The sequence below is a fragment of the Lichenostomus cassidix genome, chromosome 5 (genome assembly GCF_008360975.1).
Source record: "Lichenostomus cassidix isolate B80296 chromosome 5, HeHo_3.0, whole genome shotgun sequence".
Classification (NCBI taxonomy): Eukaryota; Metazoa; Chordata; class Aves; order Passeriformes; family Meliphagidae; genus Lichenostomus; species Lichenostomus cassidix.
In genome coordinates, this window is record NC_139486.1 from 24,967,598 (window position 1) to 24,987,045 (window position 19,448).

The following is a 19,448-nucleotide window of genomic DNA, read 5'->3' on the forward strand; positions in this document are numbered from 1 at the left end:
AGACAGAATTCTCAGATAACCAACCCAAAAGCAGAAGCAAGGGTGCTTACCTTATCATCCACACTACAGTATCTAACATGAGGGAAGCTGAAATTTGGAGGCATTTATAGAAATCCAAGCAGCTTTGTGAAGTCAGCAATATAGTGATACATATGAATCTCCTCAACCTACTTATCACATAAGGTTAGCATTATCTTTTATTAAAGCCACCAAACACAGAATTGCATCTTCTTCACTACAATGAACTTGAAAAATACACATTCATGGGGCTTTAAGTGTAAAGCACAAGGAAAAAAATTAACCAATCTGTTTCTGACAACTTACAAGGCCTTTCCCAAATACTCTGAAAAAAATCAAAAAGAATTTTGGAATAATTAAAGCCAATACTGGGAAGAGCACAACAAAGGAATGAAGGTAAGGAGTTAAGTTATATTAGCTTGGCAGTCTTTCAAGGAGACTTGTGTGCAACAGCAAAAACTGCCTGGTAATCATCCCCTTCTCAGTGTCTCTTCCCTCACAATTTCCTTATCTCCCTATTTACTGCTGAGGCTGGAACAGCCTTCAATTGCAGCAAAACAAAAAGGCATTTTTCCTTACCTTCACTGAAATTTTTGAAGTCTTGTCTCCCAACCCAAAACCTCTGAAGGAGCAAGTGGAATTGCATCCCAAAGATATTCCTGTTGATGCACTTGGTCTATTGGCCCTGTCTCCCCAACATTTTTTCTGGCACTGCCCAAAGCCTCAAAACCTGGTAGGTGACTAACAGCCACAATCCCAAAGTACACTACCTATAGAATAGGTTCTCTAAATAAATGTTGGCTGCAGAGCTGTTTAATTACAGAAGACATCTCTTAATCCACTACATGCAGCCCAAATAAATTAGTCCAAAGGACAGGACTGTGACTCACAGCTCAAGTTTTTTCCTTCAGCTTTTGCCCTATATCCTCATACAAACCTGGGCAAATAAGATCTTGCTAACTTCCCCATAATTAAACCAGTAATGCTGTGAGGCTTTTAACATCAGGGCTTGGAGAGAATGAATGTAAGAATTATCATAAGACACACATACCACAAAAACTGATATTAACTTTACACGAGGATCTAAATAGCTCAGATGAAAAATACAGTTCAGATTATAAAATTTCTCATAAAATACAATTAAAAGGCAAGCAATTATCACAGAAATACTCATAGTTATCAAGAATTTTGTTGATGGTTTCATAGAATTGGAAGTTTAAAAAATAGCATTAAAAGGAGACACCAAGAATTTCAAAAACCTCTGTTTTATTTGTACAGAGTAAAATACATCATATAGCCACCACTGTTTTCCACCCATCATCTAAAACCATTAAGTGTTTTCTTTTCACCAAACATCCTGGCCAGAAGCACAGACAATGGAAACAGGAACGCTAATTAGTCTCTCTCTGCCAGAGCTACAAGGTGCACATCAATCTCTGCTTCTGTAAGGATCCTGAAAGAACAAAAAGAAATCTTAAATAGCTTAAATGATTCTTCCCCTTAAGCTCCAATATTACAACCTAATATATATACAAACAAGTTTTACAGCAATGCATCTTTCTGCCCTTTAAAGCCCTGCTGCCAGGGCCACAGGCTGACATTCCAATTCTTTTGAAAAGTAAAGCAAGAAGCAGAGGCACTAGAGAGCAAGGAGGTAACAATTGACAGAAAAAGAACAGGTAATTCTTCACAAGTAATGCACTTGCAAGCTGAGACCTGGTGAGACGGTAGCACTTGACCCTTGAATGGCAGTAGAAAAGGGGTAATGCAGCTCCTGTGTGCTTTCTCAAAAACACTGTGCTGTTCTGTCATCCTCAGCACACACCACCAAGTGCAAAACCACCCATCATCTCTGAGTCAGCCTTAAAAACGCTAGGAAGGAAGCACTTAAAAGACTGCACCTGTAGGAGCTAAAGGTTTGAAGCCTCTCTTCAATTCCCACTTACCAAATAGTTAGACTAAAGTAACAGAGGACTTTGCTCCCCATTCAACTGTTCCTCTCTTTTTTTTTTCTTTTTAAACAAAAAACCAAAAAAAACCCAATGAAAAACTAAAGCAGAAATAACTGAATCCCTCTGAGCAAGCAAGACTTACCTAAATTTTAGGTAAACCATACCTGGAGGGTCTTTTTGCATTACAAAAAGTCCCCAAAACCTTTTCTTCCACATCTCATGCATATTCTGCAGCTATATACTGTGTTCTGAGAAGGCTGTCAAGTACACTGTATCCCCCATGTGAAGCCTTCCTGCCCTCAGCAGGAAGACTTCCAGGTGCTGTCTTGATATACCGGCCAAGTAATCTTGGTGCACACAGTGCACTGCAGGCAACAATGCAGGAGGGAAGAAATAGCAGGCACCTTGCTTTCATGCTAGATGGGAATGCAGTGTACTCAGAAAGCAAACAGTTCAGATTTTCAAATCACTTGTGATTCTTTAAATCCAAGATCTTTTAACCTTTCCAAATTTAAACAGAGTATTTCACACCATACAAATCCAAAATCTATTAACTACATGTTTTAGATGTTAAAAAAAAGCTAACAATTAAAAAATGAACAAGAATAATTTAAAGATTCAATTTAGAAAAGCATTAAAGAATTTAATGGTCTTGTAAATATTCCATAATATAAACCAGACTTTACTGCATTACTTCACATGACTGTGATTTAGAAGTGGACTCCAGATATCAGTAATATGAAAAAAATTTATGCTTCTAAGGACAAAAACACTTCTAGACCAGATGTAACTACATTTCAATAATCACAGAAATCATTACCCTTTTAAGAAATGAAAGAACACTTTTTCTAATAAATCCATGTCAAACGTTTTAAAACAGCATTATTTTTTTATACTTTTTCTATCCCTACACATTTTGAAGAGTTACAAGTAAAAAGCCCTTCAAAACTTCAATCTCTTTTTCTCGATTCATGATTACACAAGAAGGAAAAGCTATTTGCACATAACCAGACAAACACACCAAATTTTATCAACACTGGTCACTTACCTGAATTTAGGATTTTCCACTGTGACTACACCAACTTCTATTTCTGAAGGTTTGAAATCAATGGATAGTACAGTAGACAGGCATGTTATTGCTGTCTGAAAGTGACAAAAACCCCTATCATTAAAAAGAAAGCACTAAAACTTTTTCTTTTTTAATAGACATAGCATTAACAACTACCCTTCCTTCTGGTTTAAAGTTATTTCCTTTCACTTCAAAATCTCAGCTTAGAAGTTCCAAATAGTTTCCCCTTGCTATAGTATACAGTCTCTCTTCAATCCTGTCCCCTAAAAAGCCCCATCTACAAAAAACAAAGGGACATGTTTTCATAGCAGAAAAAACACACCACAAAACCAAAACTTTTTATCATGCAAAGATACTGTTTGAAATGCCTTCTAATGTGATGATTGTTTTAAATGTCACTAAAAGTTAAGTCACACTGGTATCCCCAAAATCAAGCACCGTAGTAACCAAACATCAGCTACAGTGGGAGTGCTACAATTATAGAATCTGCTTCAGCTAACATGAAGCAGACAAAGCAGATTAGATGACTATTTAAACATTTGCAGAATACCTTCAAATGATTTTCTGCTTGGAATAGCTGTATTTGCTCTGGCAACAATACAGAACTGCAGGAAAAGATGAAACGCCTAACTGCACTTCTCTACATTGCAAGCCTACATGCAACATACTCATTAAAAATACTTTTAACAAATCTTCATTTCCTGTGCTGGCCTACCTCTACTGTTTGTTCATATGTCCAGTCAAATTTCTTCTTTACTTTCTTTTCAAGAAAACTGGTTGACTCCGTCTGTTTAACTCCTGCAGCTGTGGCCTTGAATCCACAATAGTAACCTGCTGGATCACACTTGTATACCTGAGGGCCATGTTCTTCATCAATACCAATCAAAATCATACCTTGAAGAGAAAATTTGTTTATTTATTTATTTCCCCAATTTTAGCAAAATAATTCAACTGAAGAACAGAATGGATACTCCTCTCTGTGAAAAAAATATGCATGCACAGCAGTACATCTTTGGGAATCAGTCCCATACCTGATTTCCTTTTTATCTCCAATTTGCCATTTCTTACTAACATCTCATTACCCAGTGTGCAACTCAGTTTAGCAGAAACTGTATTTCTTTCATTCCCAAAGAAGTCTACTCATTAAACACACAAACATTTTTGCCATGCTCAGTGTGTAGAGAACCACAAAGTCAGGAAATACAAAAATTTAATCCTGATACAAAGTTTACCCAGCCACAGCTCACATCCTGTGTTATATGACACAAAAGTGTAAACAATAGTTTTACTACCATAGATCTATTACCATGTGCCTTTTACTACAAAACAACTTTACAAACATTCTGAAACTAATGGAAATAGTAAAAGACCAAATTTAGATTTCTTGTTTGTAATCCTGAAAAACACTGCATTACATACCTTTTCCCCTTTAAATTAAAAAAAAAATCTGAAATGAAAAGTGGAAACATCAGGACATAACTGAGTCTTTGAAGACCATCTGACCAAGTATTTTGAAGCTGGATAAATTTCAAGTAACACAAACTGATCATATCACTGAAATGGATCTGTGTTCACCCTTACTTCTTGATTTACAGCTGCCTTGTCTCAATATGCATAGTAAAAAATAAGTCAAAAGCAATACTTGCAATAAAAACCCAAAACAGAACAAAGTAATGGTTTTCAATTATTTTCACTTTACACTTGTGTAACTTTTAACTAGTAGTTAGAGCTGATAAGCTTCTGAGCAGCTATTACTAAAATAGAAAAAAATTCCCCTCATATTTTCAAAAAGGGCTAAGGGAAGTTAGGAAAAATACATTTTTATTCAGGTTTTTTAAAAAGAAATTTCCAGTAGCATCAAGGTGTGGGAAATGTTATGGGAGGAAAGAAACAATCCTTCCTGAAAATTACAAGCACACAAGCACGGGAAAATTGCCCCATCATGGAAACTGTGGCGCAACCCTGAATGCTGCTTCTTTAGTGAGAAGTCTTAGGGCCTACTGTGATTACGAGAAGTGATTCATCAATTCTGAAACTATTTGCCTTAAAAGAAAAAAAAAAACCCAACAACACCAAATACCAACCAATCAAAAAGAAACCCAGACAGAATGTTTAATGAAAAAGTAATTGAGGAAAACTTTTATGTCTTTTACCTCAGTTCCTGGACAGCATGTCAGTATGGTTATAATTTGCTTACAGCCAAATGTTTAGACGAAAAACAAGTCAGAACCAACCTAAGAACACATAAAGGACCAGGAATATCTACAAAAAATTACTTTACACACAACTTTTCTTTGAGCTGCATTTGCTGTTATAAAACAAGACATGTAGAAATATTTGAAAGAAGTATTTTCAAGCACTTCCTCTCTACATTATATATATACGATAGCTAAGTTAGGAGCAAAATCTATGCAAATCCGTCCTATACACACTACTTAGACAAAAAAGCCACAAAACCTGCAGAAGGATAATTGCACTCTCCATAACTTGCTTTGAGCAGTGATGTTTACCCCAACACAGTGTACTGGGCTTGCATGGGAAGGTTTAGGTAGTGAGGGGATTACAGCTTCTGTGAGAAGCTGCCAGAAGCTTCCCCTGTATCCTAAGGAGCCAATGCCAGCTGGGTCCAAGACAGACCCATGCCTGGCTGAGGCCGAGCCCATCCACAGTGGTGGCAGTGCCTCTAGGATAATGCATTTAAGAAGGAAAAAAAAAAGTCACTGGGCAGAAGGAAATTGCAGACAAAGAAGTGAGATTATGTGAGAGGAATAACTCTGCAGACACTGAGATAAATGAAGGAGAGGAAGGAGCTGCCAGAGCTGAGACTGCCTGGCAGCCCATGGTGAAGACCAGGCTGAGGCAGCTGTGCCCCTGCAGCCCATGGGCATCCATGGTGGAGAGATCCACCTGCAGCCCCTGGAGGAGCCCATGCTGGAGCATGTGGATGCCTGAAGGAGGCTGTGGCCCCATGGGAAGCCTGTGCTGGGGCAGCCTCCTGGCAGGACCTGAGGTGATGTGGAGAAAGGTGCCCACACTGGAGCAGTCTGTTCCTGAAGGACTGCACCCCACATAAGGGATCCATGCTGGAGCAGTCTGTGAAGAACTGCAGCCTATGGGAAGGACACAATTTGGAGAAGTTCATGCAGGACTATCTCCTGTGGGAGACACACTGGAGCAGGGAAAGAGTGTTAGGAGTCCTCCCCGCCTTGAGGAGGAAGTAGCAGCAGAAACAATGTGCGACAAACCCCCTTCCCATGTCCCTCTGCCACTGGAGAATAAGTAGAGAACCAGGAGTAAAGTTAACCCTGGGAAGGAGGTAGGGGAAAGGTGTTTTGAAGATTTGATTTTACTACCCAGTTTCCTATTTTTATTTGCTTGTTAATAAATCCAATAATTTCCTCAAGTGGAGTCTGTTTTGCCTATGGTGGTAATTGGTGAGTGATCCCTCCCTGCCCTTATCTTGACCCACAAGCCTTTCGTGGTATTTTTTCTCTTCCATGTCCAGCTGAGAAAGGGAGTGATGGAGAGGCTTTGGCAGACACTTGGCATCCATCCAGGGTCAAACCACCACAAACACTGTTATAAAGAGCATCTCCTGCTCACAGACATCACTGCGCAGTGCAAACAGCCCAGACCCCAAAAACTAAGGTGAAATAGTATCAGAGAGGCTACATCATTTCAAACGCTGAGTCAATAGTAAAATCACAGCTCCAATCCAAGACTTACAACACTGCTCTCTCATTCAACTGTTCCATCCCTCTTACTCCCTCAGTTACCCATTTTGAAAATGGGTGAGAATTTCTTATATATGAATTTTCAAACTTAGACAAGAAACACAAAAGATTGTTTTCATACACTATACTTACAGCAACCAAGGGGCCTCATTTCAGCATTCTGTGTATAGACCTGAGAAATATCTGCAATCCTTTTACACAGCATATCCACAGGGATGTCATAGCCATACTTGTACTTCCAGTTGGCAGCCTCATAGCGGGCTCTCTGCACCTGGGATCTGCTGTCAGCTAGACAGAAAGAACTAATATTAATTTCACTGAACATGTACCATGTTCATTTCTAGCATTGCCTGAGAATATAAACTCCAGGTCCACCTTTACATTGTCTTTAAATATACCCATTAGAACTAGATAACTTCTCCAATACCAGACTGAGTGGAACAAATCTCCGAGAGCACTTACTTATTTTATGTGATGTAATGCTGGTGAACTACATAAAAAACCTGACATACTTTAGATACTTAAAAAAGATGGTGAATTAAATACCTGTCATTCCTGTCATCACACAACCAATATTTTCAGTAATCTTGAATAAATGGGTCACTGTGTTGGAATCCAGTAACTTGTCCTAAAGAGGAAACAGAAATAATCTTACAGAAAACACTGCCCTTGAAGTAAAAAAAAAAAGAAAAAAAAAAAAAAAAAGACAAACTTTGAATGCTCTAGTTTTTACAGAAGAGCCCAGAAGGACCCGTTAACAGCTAAAGTCAACAATACATCATTACTGAGCTGAATCACTCGTGAAAATCTATTCTATGTCCAATTGGTAAAACATTTTCTCAGTAGGAATTAAAGAAATCAGGGAATTGGTTATGGACAACTAAGCCCTTACAAGCCAGAGCAATGAATGCATGCTCAGTAGAGCACAACCAACTTTATATTGCAGCTTTATCCCTTCAACAACTACAGAGAAAACCAATATTGCAGTGCTTAGTGAGAAAATGTACAGTTGAGCACTACATGGAGCTAGAACTTGCAATAAGCAGAATGATAATTAGATATTCAATTCAAACAGCAATATATGTCAGTGCTAACAAATATCAGTATTGCTGAGTCACACCCCCAACCTTTTTCTCCTCTCCTTCCAGACCTCCACTTAAAAACGGACTACTTACAGGAACTTTCTTCTGTGTTACAATTACTGCAGAATCTTTCCCACGAACAGCTACAGATGTAAGTCCACCTTGGTTTATGGCCTTAAATGCATATTCTAGAAAAATATAAAAACGTTAATAAAAAACTTGTGTCAGAGATACTAGTACAATTAACTTTGACACACCTTCTCTCCAACACAGGAATCTCACCAATTTATGGCCTTTAGTACTTCAATACTTTTGCAATACTTTGCGTCCTTAAGGTCTTTAGTACAACATGCATTGACTCTCTTCACAAAACCACTGTCACTGCTTCCTTCAAATGTTTCTTGTAATTTGATTTTTTGTTCACTTCAAGCTTAACAGCAACACAGAAAGTTTTAGAACAAAAAGGCTGTTCTGAACTTGATTGAAATTGTCCAGCCTTAACCTATAGTAACCATAAATTCTTACAGAAGAATTTTTGACGTGAAGTTTAGTATTTTAAAGGATATAAATTTCTTTTCTAGATTTTAACTCATAGATGAACTGATGTGATGACACAGGAGGCAGGTTTTAACCTTACTATCACATTTTCTGACTTTACATTCAAACACTGCAATGCTTTTACTCACTTTTTATAATGAAACCTACACAGATGCCAGCTAAACAGCATTATTCATGTAAGTACAATGGATTAAGAAGCAAACACTGTGGTAATGATCATCAAACAATCCACAAAATAAATTTCCCTTGATTAATGGTTTCAAAAGCCTTAGGAACAACAACTTAAAAACAGCTTATCTGGCAATATTTGATAAACATTCAGAACTTCCTAATAGCTGGCTGAGAGGCATGTTTCAGGTAGCAGCTAAATGTACGTGAATTTTTTGTTAGTTATGCATGTGAACCCAGAATTCAGAACATGTCTATAAACAGCACAGTAAATTGCTAAAACTATCTTCTAAAATAGCAGGAGCAAGAAACTTGGCTGTTTTAAAAGCTACACTCAGATCTACGGAGGAGATTGCACAACAGAAGAGTAATAATCTGAAGATAGAAAAAAATCAAATATTGCATTTTAATGTTCAATCTGATGAGTCAGTGTTAAGGAAGGGCTGATTGTTGTGTATTTCTGGCACTGTATTTATTACTCTCAGACATCAGAGCATTTACTGGTCACCCAAATGTGCCATAATGGACGTTCCTCCTTTCCCTCTGCACAACTTTGCTCACCTCGTCACTCTCCTCCCCTGGGATTATCAGTGCCAGCCTGCAGCAAAGTACAGAACCCAGTGAGACATGAGCCAGCACTGCCTGCAAACTGGTCATGCCTGAAGCCCCAAGCCCAAGCTTTGCAACACTTGTTTTTGTAGCTGTACAAACACCTGAAAGGAGGGTGTAAAGCAGATGGACAGAGCCAGCCTTTTTTCAGTGATGCCCAGTGACTGAACCGAATCAGAGACAACTGGAACAAACTGACACACAGGAGGGTCCACCTCAACAGCTGAAAACATGTTTTTACACTGATGGTGACTGAGCACTGGCACAGGCTGCTTGTACTACTCACAACCCATCTGAACACAGGCCTGGTCAACGAGCTCTAGGTGGGCCTGCTTGTGCTGGGGGTTGGGCCAGATAATCTCCAGAGGTCCCTCCTAATGTCAGCCATTCTGTGGTTCTGTGACACTTAGGTGGCAGCAGGAATAGGTGCCCTCACAAATTCGTTTTTGCTCACAACTACCAATAACCAGGCTTGCTAAACTGCAGTCCCTTCTGGCACTGTTGCCACCTCCACTGCTCAGTTTTCAAAGAAATATGCCAAAAGGTGAAGTGGCTCTTACAATGTAACAAATCCAAGTTGCCAGTACTGTTTTAAGTCTGTTTACTGCTATTTAAAGTATTTCAGTAGCACTGCAGACATTCTCTCTGAAAACAACAGTCCCTTGATATTCCCTAAATACATTGCAACAGTCAGAAATTTGACCATGGTAATTTTCTTCACCTCCCAAAACTCCACTTAGACGAAACATCACCTCTGAAGATTTAAACTAATGGGTAGCAATAGAACACTGATGCTCTGAGGGATTTTAACTACAGTAATGTGAAATAACTGTTCAGTTTTCTAATATGAGATCACTTCAAAGGCACATGAGTTTTTTAAGCTTTGGAAGTAGAAGACAGACCTAAGACAAAGTAGAGGCATTTCAGTCCAATATCACTATGCTGGAAATCTGTGTTCTCATACCGCCAAATTCCAGAAAAACCTCAAGTTTTTAGGCAATCTTAAAGCAACACATCCATGCTCATCCTTGACAGCTCCTAAGTAATCTTAATCCAAGACACAGACAAAGATAAAACAAAACCACCTAGATCCGGACATTTGATTGCAAGCAAACATGAGATTTCTGCCCATGCTGTGGCTAGATGCTGGCAAACAGAGACACCCATGTGGCACCATGCCCAAGCTGCCAGCCTGCCTGTGGGTAAAGTGAGCTCATTCTTGCTTGAGGTTAACTATGCACATGTACATATTTTTCTTCCTATAGCACACAGGTACTTAAAATAGCTTTAAGACAGCTTCAGGCTGTGTGCAGAAGGTCTCAAATACACATGCAGATACTTGCTTCTAAGACACTGTTAAAAGGTATGGAGGTACTACACATTCCTCATACAATAACCCAATAGCTACATATACCCCGGAGGTAGAAAACCAAGGCTCGGTTTCGTCTCTGCTCCAGAATGCAGAAACCATTCCCAAGAAGTAGTACTGTGACAGAGACAGCCAGCAAAGTGATGCAGACCAACCTGCCTGTTTTAATGGCAGTGGAAGGTCAGAGCCCAGGACTCTTCTGTCACAAAACCACCTACACCTTGTGTAAGGCAGCACCGTCCCTACCATCCCTATGTATAAGGCTCACCACAAAAGCTGCATGCAAGCATTTTACATGCTCCAGATACAAGACAGCACCCGTATGCAGATATCATGTACAGGTAACTTTCTATTTGTGTACAGACACCTACACACAGGCACTTCCCTAATTCTTCCCTGCAGAAAGGGCCGCCTGTCCATGAGGCCTAATCCACACAGGTTTCTTCCTGAGAAAAAGTCAAGGGCAGTCACAAAAAACCCTGTATAGCTGCCACGGGTAATTCATGCAATCTGATCCTAGCAAGCTCCTTTCCTGGAGAAAAGACGGATGTACAAAACACACAACGGATGTGCAGCGAAGCCACTGCAGCTGGGGAAGACAGCATCAGGATGATGCTGCAGAACAGTTCATCTGTCCCGGTTGTGAGGATCCTCCAGGAGCTCTCAAACAACTGTCCCACCAGACAGTGAGCCGACCACGCTGCCACCAAGTATCCTACACAAGGAGCACCACTGTGTGCTTCCGTACAATCTGGGGCACTGCAAAAATAGGAATAAGAGACTCAGTGGCTTACAGAAGAAGCTGAACCTTGGCTTCAGATGGTACCAAGGAGCCTGAGAACAAAGGAGGGTTGCGGCTACCTCCCAGGCCGCACTGAGCAGACACACGGCATTCAGGTGTAACACAAACGCGGTGGAGTTACATCCAAAAAGTGACTTTGTCACTCTGGAATGCAGGGTTTGAGGCAGTTCAAACCCCATTTCAAACAGCTATCGTAATTCTCAGATCACAAAACGCAGTGCTCCGAGACTTGGCAAGATACTCGGAAAGAAACGCTTAAGGGGGAATAAACAGCCTCTGGATGGCTGCAAGTCTGGTCTCCAAGCATCTGCAATCAAACACCGGGGACTCGGAGGAGGTCCCTCCCGTGGCAGGGACACTCGAGAGAGCCCACCCTGGCTCTACGTTTTCCTTATCTCCTGCGAGGATCCCCACGCCAGCACGACCGGGACCGCCGCTGCTCCGCGCTCCCACCGGGCTCTCCCCACACACGGCGGGACCAGGCCAGGCGGGAACCGAGCCTCCCGAGCCACGAGACGAGCCGCCTCCGCCCCCTCCGCACAGGCCGCCGGGCTCGGCGGAGCTTTCCCGAGTCGGCCGCAGCCCCGCTCGGCGGGGAGCGGCGGGGGCGAGGGCGGGGGAGCGGGCAGGCCGGGCCCGTGACGGGGCAATCCGGCGGCGGCGCCGCGGGCCCGGACACGCACCGACTTGGTAGAGGCGGCCCTCGGGCGAGAAGATGGTGATGTGCCGGTCGAAGCCGGCGCTGGAGCCGCGCGACATGGCGGGAGCGGCGCGGGAGCGGCGCGCGGCCGGGGGGAGCTGTCCGCGTGCAGGGCCGCGCCGCAGCCGCAGCCACACACGGAGCGCTTCCGGGTCACGCGCACGGCCCGCGCAGGCGCGCGCGGCTCCCGCACCGTCACGCTCCGGCCCCGGCGCTGCGCATGCCCGAGCGCCGCGGGCGGCACACGTCGGGCGGGTGGCGAGCGAAAGGCGGAGCTGTCAGCGCTACCGAGGGGTGCTGAGCCAGGGAACGTAAACCCCCCGCACTGGCCTCGCGGAATGCGCACCGGAACGGCAGGGAACGCAGTAAAGGGGTCATCGCCCTATCCATCAGCACTCCTCATCACAGAGGAGTATCACCAACCAGCCGGGAAAACAAAACCCCTCCTAGAATTCCGAACTCAGTATTTCTATGTGCTCTCTTCAATGAGTATAGTTTTAAAGCAAATACCTCAAACCACATGTTTAAGATATCACAGGTAATTGTTGCCGCAGCTGCGCTATAATGCGATGTTTAAAAGACCTTTTATCAGTGTCCAGTACAAAGGGAAATTCCCCAAATTTCAACTCGTGAGTATATGCTCGTTTTGCCTTTCGGTATCTTGGATTTCCCCTACTCTTTGTGGGAAGGCATTTTTTAAAAGTTAGTCATTAAAAGACTTGGAAAACCTGTGTTCTGGTGTCCACATCACTATTTTAAAATTATTATTAGGTGAGTTTATTCTTTGTTGAAATAGCAGAATAAAGGTAGATTTTGTGTATGCCACAAACTAAAAGTCTGCATTCTCGATTTTTTCAAAATACTTCTCTTTGCTTATTAATACTATGGGAGAATAATGTCTCACTATACATTACAAGACTCAGAGTTTATCCCTTTCATTAGGGAAGGACTTTGTGGGCAGACATGAAATGTTTAAAGGTGTGATGCAAGCACTGGAACACAGAGAACATGAAAATGTATGACCGTGTCTGCAGACACAGAGTCTGTCTTGTCCAGTGCTCTGTCTCCAAATGTGGCCAGAAGGGGGATGCCCAAGGTATTAAGACTAGAGATAGCCTTTAATGATACATTCCCTGAATCTTCTCCCAGTCTCCAGCCGTCTGGAGGGACTTCCCAAGGCAGGGATAGTGTCTGGTTATTTAGCAACCCTTGCTGGTTCCTTTTCATGAACTTGCTGGTCTCCCCTTGAACCCACGTGAACTTCTTGAATCCACAACATGTCCTGGCAAAGAGGTGCTCAAGCATAACAACGTTGTGTGGTTTCATCTTAAACCTCACCTTTTATCTGCCAGCACCATTTGATGCTTTTGCACTGACACAGCCAGCAATGGATCTCTAGCTATTCCTCCCACGACACTTGTGATTCTTGTGACCTCTATGTCTCTTAAGACCAGAGCAATAAACAAACACATTTACAATACACATGCTTACAAATAACTTAGAACACTTTTCCTGCAATTTATACTACTTTTTTGCTTTGTAACTTGGGATAGATTTTACAGAAATGTACAAGAATCAGTCCAGTCCTATTATTATCTTTACGAATTTCTAGCTATCAATTTTCATTTTAAAAGTACATGCATTTCCATAAGCAAACTATTGCAGTGATGCCAAATCCTGTCAGAAATGGCAAATTTAAGAGTGTGAAAGAGCTACAAAAAATTCTGCCAGTTGTTCCCTTATTCTTCCAAACAAATTATTACAATATATTGCTATAACCAGTCTTGCATTCTATGTGATCAAATGCATTCTAATTAGAGTGAGGAAGTATCAGGTCTGTGTGTGTCTGGTGAATGGTAAATGTACCATTTGTCCCCCTTTGCTTCATAGATCAGAGGTAGACATTGTGCAACACTGTTGCAAGGTCAGCCCCACAAACATTGAAGGTGCTTTCCAAGTCCTTAATTTCTTTAGAGTACAGAGTTTATGAATTTCAGCTTAGATGAAAAGCTTGAGAAAAATAAAATATAAAACCCCCCAAACTGTAATTCCAAAAGCAAAAATCAAATTTTAATTCAAATCACAGAAACTGCCTGTAAAAATTGAAATAATGGACATAATTCATCCCCACTGGACCACCACTGATGTTAACAGATGTATGCAGGAAAGAATGATTTTGACAAAATGCAGTCACTGAATTTTCTTTAGTTACACACCTCACACATTAATCCCATAATTGTCCTGTTGAGTTCTAGCCAGCAGCAGTGATTAAAAAAAAAAAAAGCTGCTTCAGCTTGTCCAATTACATTCTTCATAGTTTTTGTCGAATGCAGAGCCATTTTGTCGGTACTCGATATGAATATTTTTCCTCAAAAACGTCTTTATAGGGAATATGCCATGTATCACCTGTAGTCTGTACCACACAGTCATAACGGAGAGCAGGCTGTTCAGAAAAAAACAGAGGAAAAACACTTTTTTTAGACTTTATACGACATATTACTAAAATATCAATTACAGGTTGTTATGACTTCCAATGCTTACCTTAGAAGTCTCCATAGTTCCATGTCTTAACAACTCTCATTTTATTTCCTTGCACAAAACAAATTCTTAACTTTAGTACTGGAGGAAAAACTAAACTATCTTTTAGTATTTTGTGGTCTAGGAGTTATTATAAATTCCATCTTCATTCAGCACCAGATAATGATTTGAGCATAATGCACTCAATCTCTAGAAATAGCAAAATTATTGTTTTTCTGTTCAGTTAAATGAAATCACATGGGAATTACTCAGGATGTGGAGTTTATAGGCTTGAACTGATAGGATTTAATGACATTAATGACATCTTGTATTTGTTCTCCCAGTCTCTCTCTTTACAGAGCTCACTTGCTCTGTCCCAAGGAGACATAAGAAAAGGGTTTATCATGACCACTTTCAGAAGCATCTGGTCAAACAAATAGAATAAACAATTTTTCTGGTCTGTTATGTTACAGGTATACTAATTCAATATATATAACACAAATACAAAAGAAACGTTACTGGATGGCAATTATGTTCTCAGGACATATTATGACTCCATATATATACAGTCTTGGAAGTCTACTTTCCTGTGGTAGCTTCCAGAATAACCTAGAAGACAGCTATGTCTGGAAATATCAGCCATCCAAATCACTTGTATGGGAATTAAGATGTGAAAATTAGTAGTCCCTTTGTACAAAAAAAAGAAACAAGGTGTAGCTAAAGCTGTGTTACCAGATAACCAAACATTCATTATTTCGCTCCATAAGAAGAAATGTATATAGGGCCTGACTGAAAGGCTGTAGTTCTTGCAAGCTGGTATCTCTGCTTGTAATTATGAATGTTATTTTACAATTTTAACCAGAGAAGGAAGAAAATGAAGCTGCATAAGTGCAGTATTCCTTTAAGCAGGTAATAACAATACAGGCAGACAAGAAAACAAAAAAACTGCGTATAGAATGTCACATGATGAATTTTTCCCTAGAAAAATCTTACATCAACTGCATTTCTGTTAATGCACCATTCACAAGGATACATGTCTCCTAGACTATAATGGTAGCATTCTGCCATAACAGGACGTTACAGCAATTTCTGCAGCTGAATACTGACTATAAACCTGATTGTTCTGGGCTTTTTTTCATGAAACTTTATAACTATGTTAGGTTACTATTAGAATGAATACTGAAATACCTGTAATATTTTCCTGCTTCTTTAAAATAAAGATGAAAAAAATTCTATTATAAAATAAGAAGCATGATATTTTATAATAGTGCTGCAGAGGAGAGTAAAGAATTTCAAAGTCTAAAATTAATTAAAATATTGGCACTCAGGTTTTAGTGATGCCAGTAATGGTTAAAGAGTTTCCAGCACAGAAAAATTTGTATATACTAACCTTTATTTACATTTACATTTTAAACATTTAGGTAGTATTTCTTGGCTGACAGTTTTCTTGTTTGTGGCATGCTTTTTAAATACGGTGTATTTTCAGTAAACATGGGAGTTTTGAGCGCATTGGTACAAATCCATTTCTTAGACTCTAACAAGACAATTTGGCTTCCAGAGTTTGAAATAATGTATCTTCAATGAAGATGCTCTGTGTGTTTTCTGACTGCAGCGGGAAAACTTACCAAAAAATGTATACCCCTTTCTTCTCCAGAAGGGGAGAGCGCTATCTGGTGTCCACGCTGCCACTTACGGAACAGATGTCGCATCACACTGTCGGAAAGACAAGCCTTGTGATCCCGGAGGAAGTCTCTAGTAACAAACTTGCAGTGCTTGCCTGATCGGAGAGTGGCATATAATAAGAAGGCATCATCGTCAGAGCTTCACAAAACAAATGGAAAAGGCAGACGTCATTCACCAGGCAGTAAGTGGCTGCAGGAAATGATTCAAATGCTGATCAAGATTTATTCATCAGCAATGCTAAAAATTCCCATCACTACTCTAATTCCCTGGTAAAATAAAAAATTGCTTACCACAGGGCACCAAAAGCTAGAGTGCAATAAAAATTAATAGCGTGCTACATATAGCACTTTTTCTTCTTATCACAATCAGATAATACAACAATATAATCTCCTGCCACGAAGTTAAACAATAGTGCTGTGTGGAACAGAACTGCTGAAACTCAGCAGTATACCCACACCACAACTGCACAATGATGCTACCAGAAATTCTGTAAGTTCAGGGCACCGTGCTCTTGGCAGTGGTTTTATCAGTCATAAATTCTAATAAATCATAGAGCTGTCAATATGATTCTAAGTAATGAAAGTCTTCATAACACAATTTTTTATGAATTTTTGAAGCAAGTATAACAAGGGATATGTTTCTTTCACACACACACAGATAGAGATGCTAGTAATGGTACTAAAAACCACAGCAAAATGCACATAAATCTGGTGTTAGTCTCCATTATATTGAGCCATTTTCTCTGACTTACATATTTTCTGCAAAGAAGAAGTCTGCCTTAGTCTGCATCTCCTTCATAATCTCTCTTTTCCAATTTGAAGAGTTCCTCAGCATATGTTTGCGGCCCAGCACAAGCAACCGGACATTCTCTTTTGCCAGGCAGTTGACAGCATCAAACAGCTGCAGAAAACAAAGCAAACCCAAAGATTTTCTTAGCTGTAAAAACAGTGACAGGAAACACTTTCACGTGTGTCTCAACTAGAGGGACTTCTAGACTACTCTCGTTTCACATAGTTCTTATCTGCAATACGAATTAAGCAGATAACTAATTTGTTTCCCTAATCACAAAGTAAAAAAGAACCAACAAACCAATTCATTGAAGGAAGCTGCTCTCAAGCACACAGAAGATACAGTGCTTTTATACGCCAGTTGTTGCAGTTTAACTGACATGAACGACCTGGGCAGAGCCGTACGGAGATGTCAGGAGCTCCAAGTCAGTCGAGGGAAGTGAGTCACGCTGGGATTTCAGTAATCCCCGCCTGCGGTCACGGAGCAGCGAGAGCCCCGAGCGCACCGCCTCTCCAGCCCCACCTGCTGGCCGAGCTGGACACTGCACGGTCCGGGCTGACCGGGGGAAGCAGCGAGCGGCAGGACATGGAAATCCGTGACCTCGGGATTGAGCCTTTATGAAAACCACATCCAGTCTAGCCGCCCACTTGTGAACCAACATACTGGTACACCCACTCCAGAGGGACTTTTCAGCAGTCTCTTAGGGCTGTGCCTGTTCCGCAACAAGTGCTGCTCAGGACAAGCATTTGTGCCTGTGGCTTTCCCTTCCTGTTTCAGCCACACTGAACTCAGAGTTCTGGCTTTCAGCATCCAGGTTATAACTGTGGACTGCTCACAAAACAATGACGTTTCAGTTCGGCCCAGAAAGACAGAATAATTGTTTCCTGATGTTGAAGCATCCACTGTATTTGAAAAACAAGGACAGTATGCTCAATCACCAGGGAAAGGTATTTCCTAATCTTTACCTGCATTTGCTGCCACTATTTGTTAACATAGAATCTCCTGATTATTCTTTAATCCTTCTTCCTGCTTTTCTAGCTACTTCCCTCTTCCTTGTTACTTTTTCTCCCTGCAATACCTCCGGTTGACCTTTTCCTTCTCTTGCTCTTTCCCCTCCTTTCCTCCTATTCGTGATTCTTATCATTTTTTGGTATGATTGGCTTTTGATTCAGGGGCTAGAAAGAATTGTTCATGTAACTCTTGTGCGCTATTTTACAGTGCATTTAGTTTGATCTACCCACGAGTACCAGCAGAAAGGGGTGACCCCACTCAGTTTTCTCTCAAGCTGCACATTCTCACTACTTCTGTTGCATCAGATCTAACAGTGTCACAACTACCCACAAGCCCACTGATACAACAAATTACTTTTTTTTTGTAGGTTTGAACTTGCAGCAACCCAACAGACAGACTTGAGTCAAAGGTTCAATGACCAATGGGAACACATCACTGGAGGTGGTGAGGACAGGAAATGTGGCACTGCCTTACACAGGAAATGACCTGCAGATGGCTCAAATTAAGTTTGCCGTGAATCTGGATCTGAGATCTGGGAGAGAATATTTTCTACTATAATTTTAACTATTCAGCTATAAGCTGCTGGTGCCAGTACCAATTCTGAGGGACTAAAGGCTCTGTTTTCATACAGACATAGGGCTTGGTGCTAAGGCAAAGCACAAATGCCTACCAGGACCCATTGGAAATGGCTTCCTGCTTCCAGGAGATCACACTGGATATTGACTATGCAGGCATACAATCTGCTTTTCCCTGGTTAAAACGAACAAAGCTTGGAATGTAGCTACTGCATCCACAGACATTTTCATGTACAGAAGTCAACAGTGAGGAAACAATAACTATAAATAACTTTAGCAACCCCTTAAAAATTCCAAATGAAAATACTTTTTCTTTTTGCCTGAATTTTTGCTACATTAAGGGAAGGTTAGTAAAAAGTCACATGAGAAAAAGAAGTCAAAAAATAGCAGTTGGATTTCCAGATACAGATTGGTCAATAGTGGGTATTCCCAAGTTTATAAAAGACTTAAGTGTCTTGGACCCAGCTCCTGTAAGTCTCTTTCTGGAGATTATAACTAGTGGCACTTTGTATCTTTTAGTCATGTGGACTTTCTTGTCCTACATATTATTAACATATGCAGTTCTGTAGTGTGAAGTCCTTCTGGGAAAAATTCGAGAGGTTGGTATAAATTAGCTACAGCAATGGAAAAACTCAAACCAGGCTTAAAATGTAGTAAAATTAAAGAGAGTCAACATTTAAAAAATTTGAAACTGCTGCTTACATAGCAACACACTGTCCCTCCTCTACTTACCACAGAGATTAACCTTACTTACACAACTAAAATACAGAAGATAGAAATTATTTTTGTTTTCATAAGATAAAAGTAATTTT

At 40.7% G+C, this 19,448-nt stretch overlaps 2 protein-coding genes across 3 annotated transcripts in view; both read right to left on the reverse strand.

Moving 5' to 3' along the window:
• Window positions 1-1,267: 1,267 nt before the first annotated feature.
• On the reverse strand, window positions 1,268-12,226 carry PSMA6 (proteasome 20S subunit alpha 6). Its single transcript, XM_085061883.1, has 7 exons — window positions 12,045-12,226; window positions 7,949-8,043; window positions 7,320-7,401; window positions 6,906-7,061; window positions 3,755-3,933; window positions 3,019-3,113; window positions 1,268-1,471 (listed from the first exon to the last, which is right to left on the reverse strand). The coding sequence occupies exons 1-7, from the start codon at window positions 12,118-12,120 to the stop codon at window positions 1,414-1,416; spliced, it is 741 nt and encodes a 246-aa protein (XP_084918009.1). The 5' UTR covers window positions 12,121-12,226; the 3' UTR covers window positions 1,268-1,413.
• A 1,883-nt stretch (window positions 12,227-14,109) lies between these two features.
• The window catches only part of PRORP (protein only RNase P catalytic subunit), a 43,614-nt gene continuing 38,275 nt past the window's right edge, over window positions 14,110-19,448 (reverse strand). For both annotated transcript variants that reach the window (XM_085061884.1, XM_085061885.1), the window contains exons 6-8: window positions 17,013-17,161; window positions 16,204-16,399; window positions 14,110-14,504 (exon numbers count right to left, since the gene is read on the reverse strand). In XM_085061884.1, the coding sequence (XP_084918010.1) occupies window positions 14,373-14,504; window positions 16,204-16,399; window positions 17,013-17,161 (477 nt within the window). In that variant the 3' untranslated portion in view covers window positions 14,110-14,372. The remainder of the gene's footprint in view (window positions 14,505-16,203; window positions 16,400-17,012; window positions 17,162-19,448) is intronic.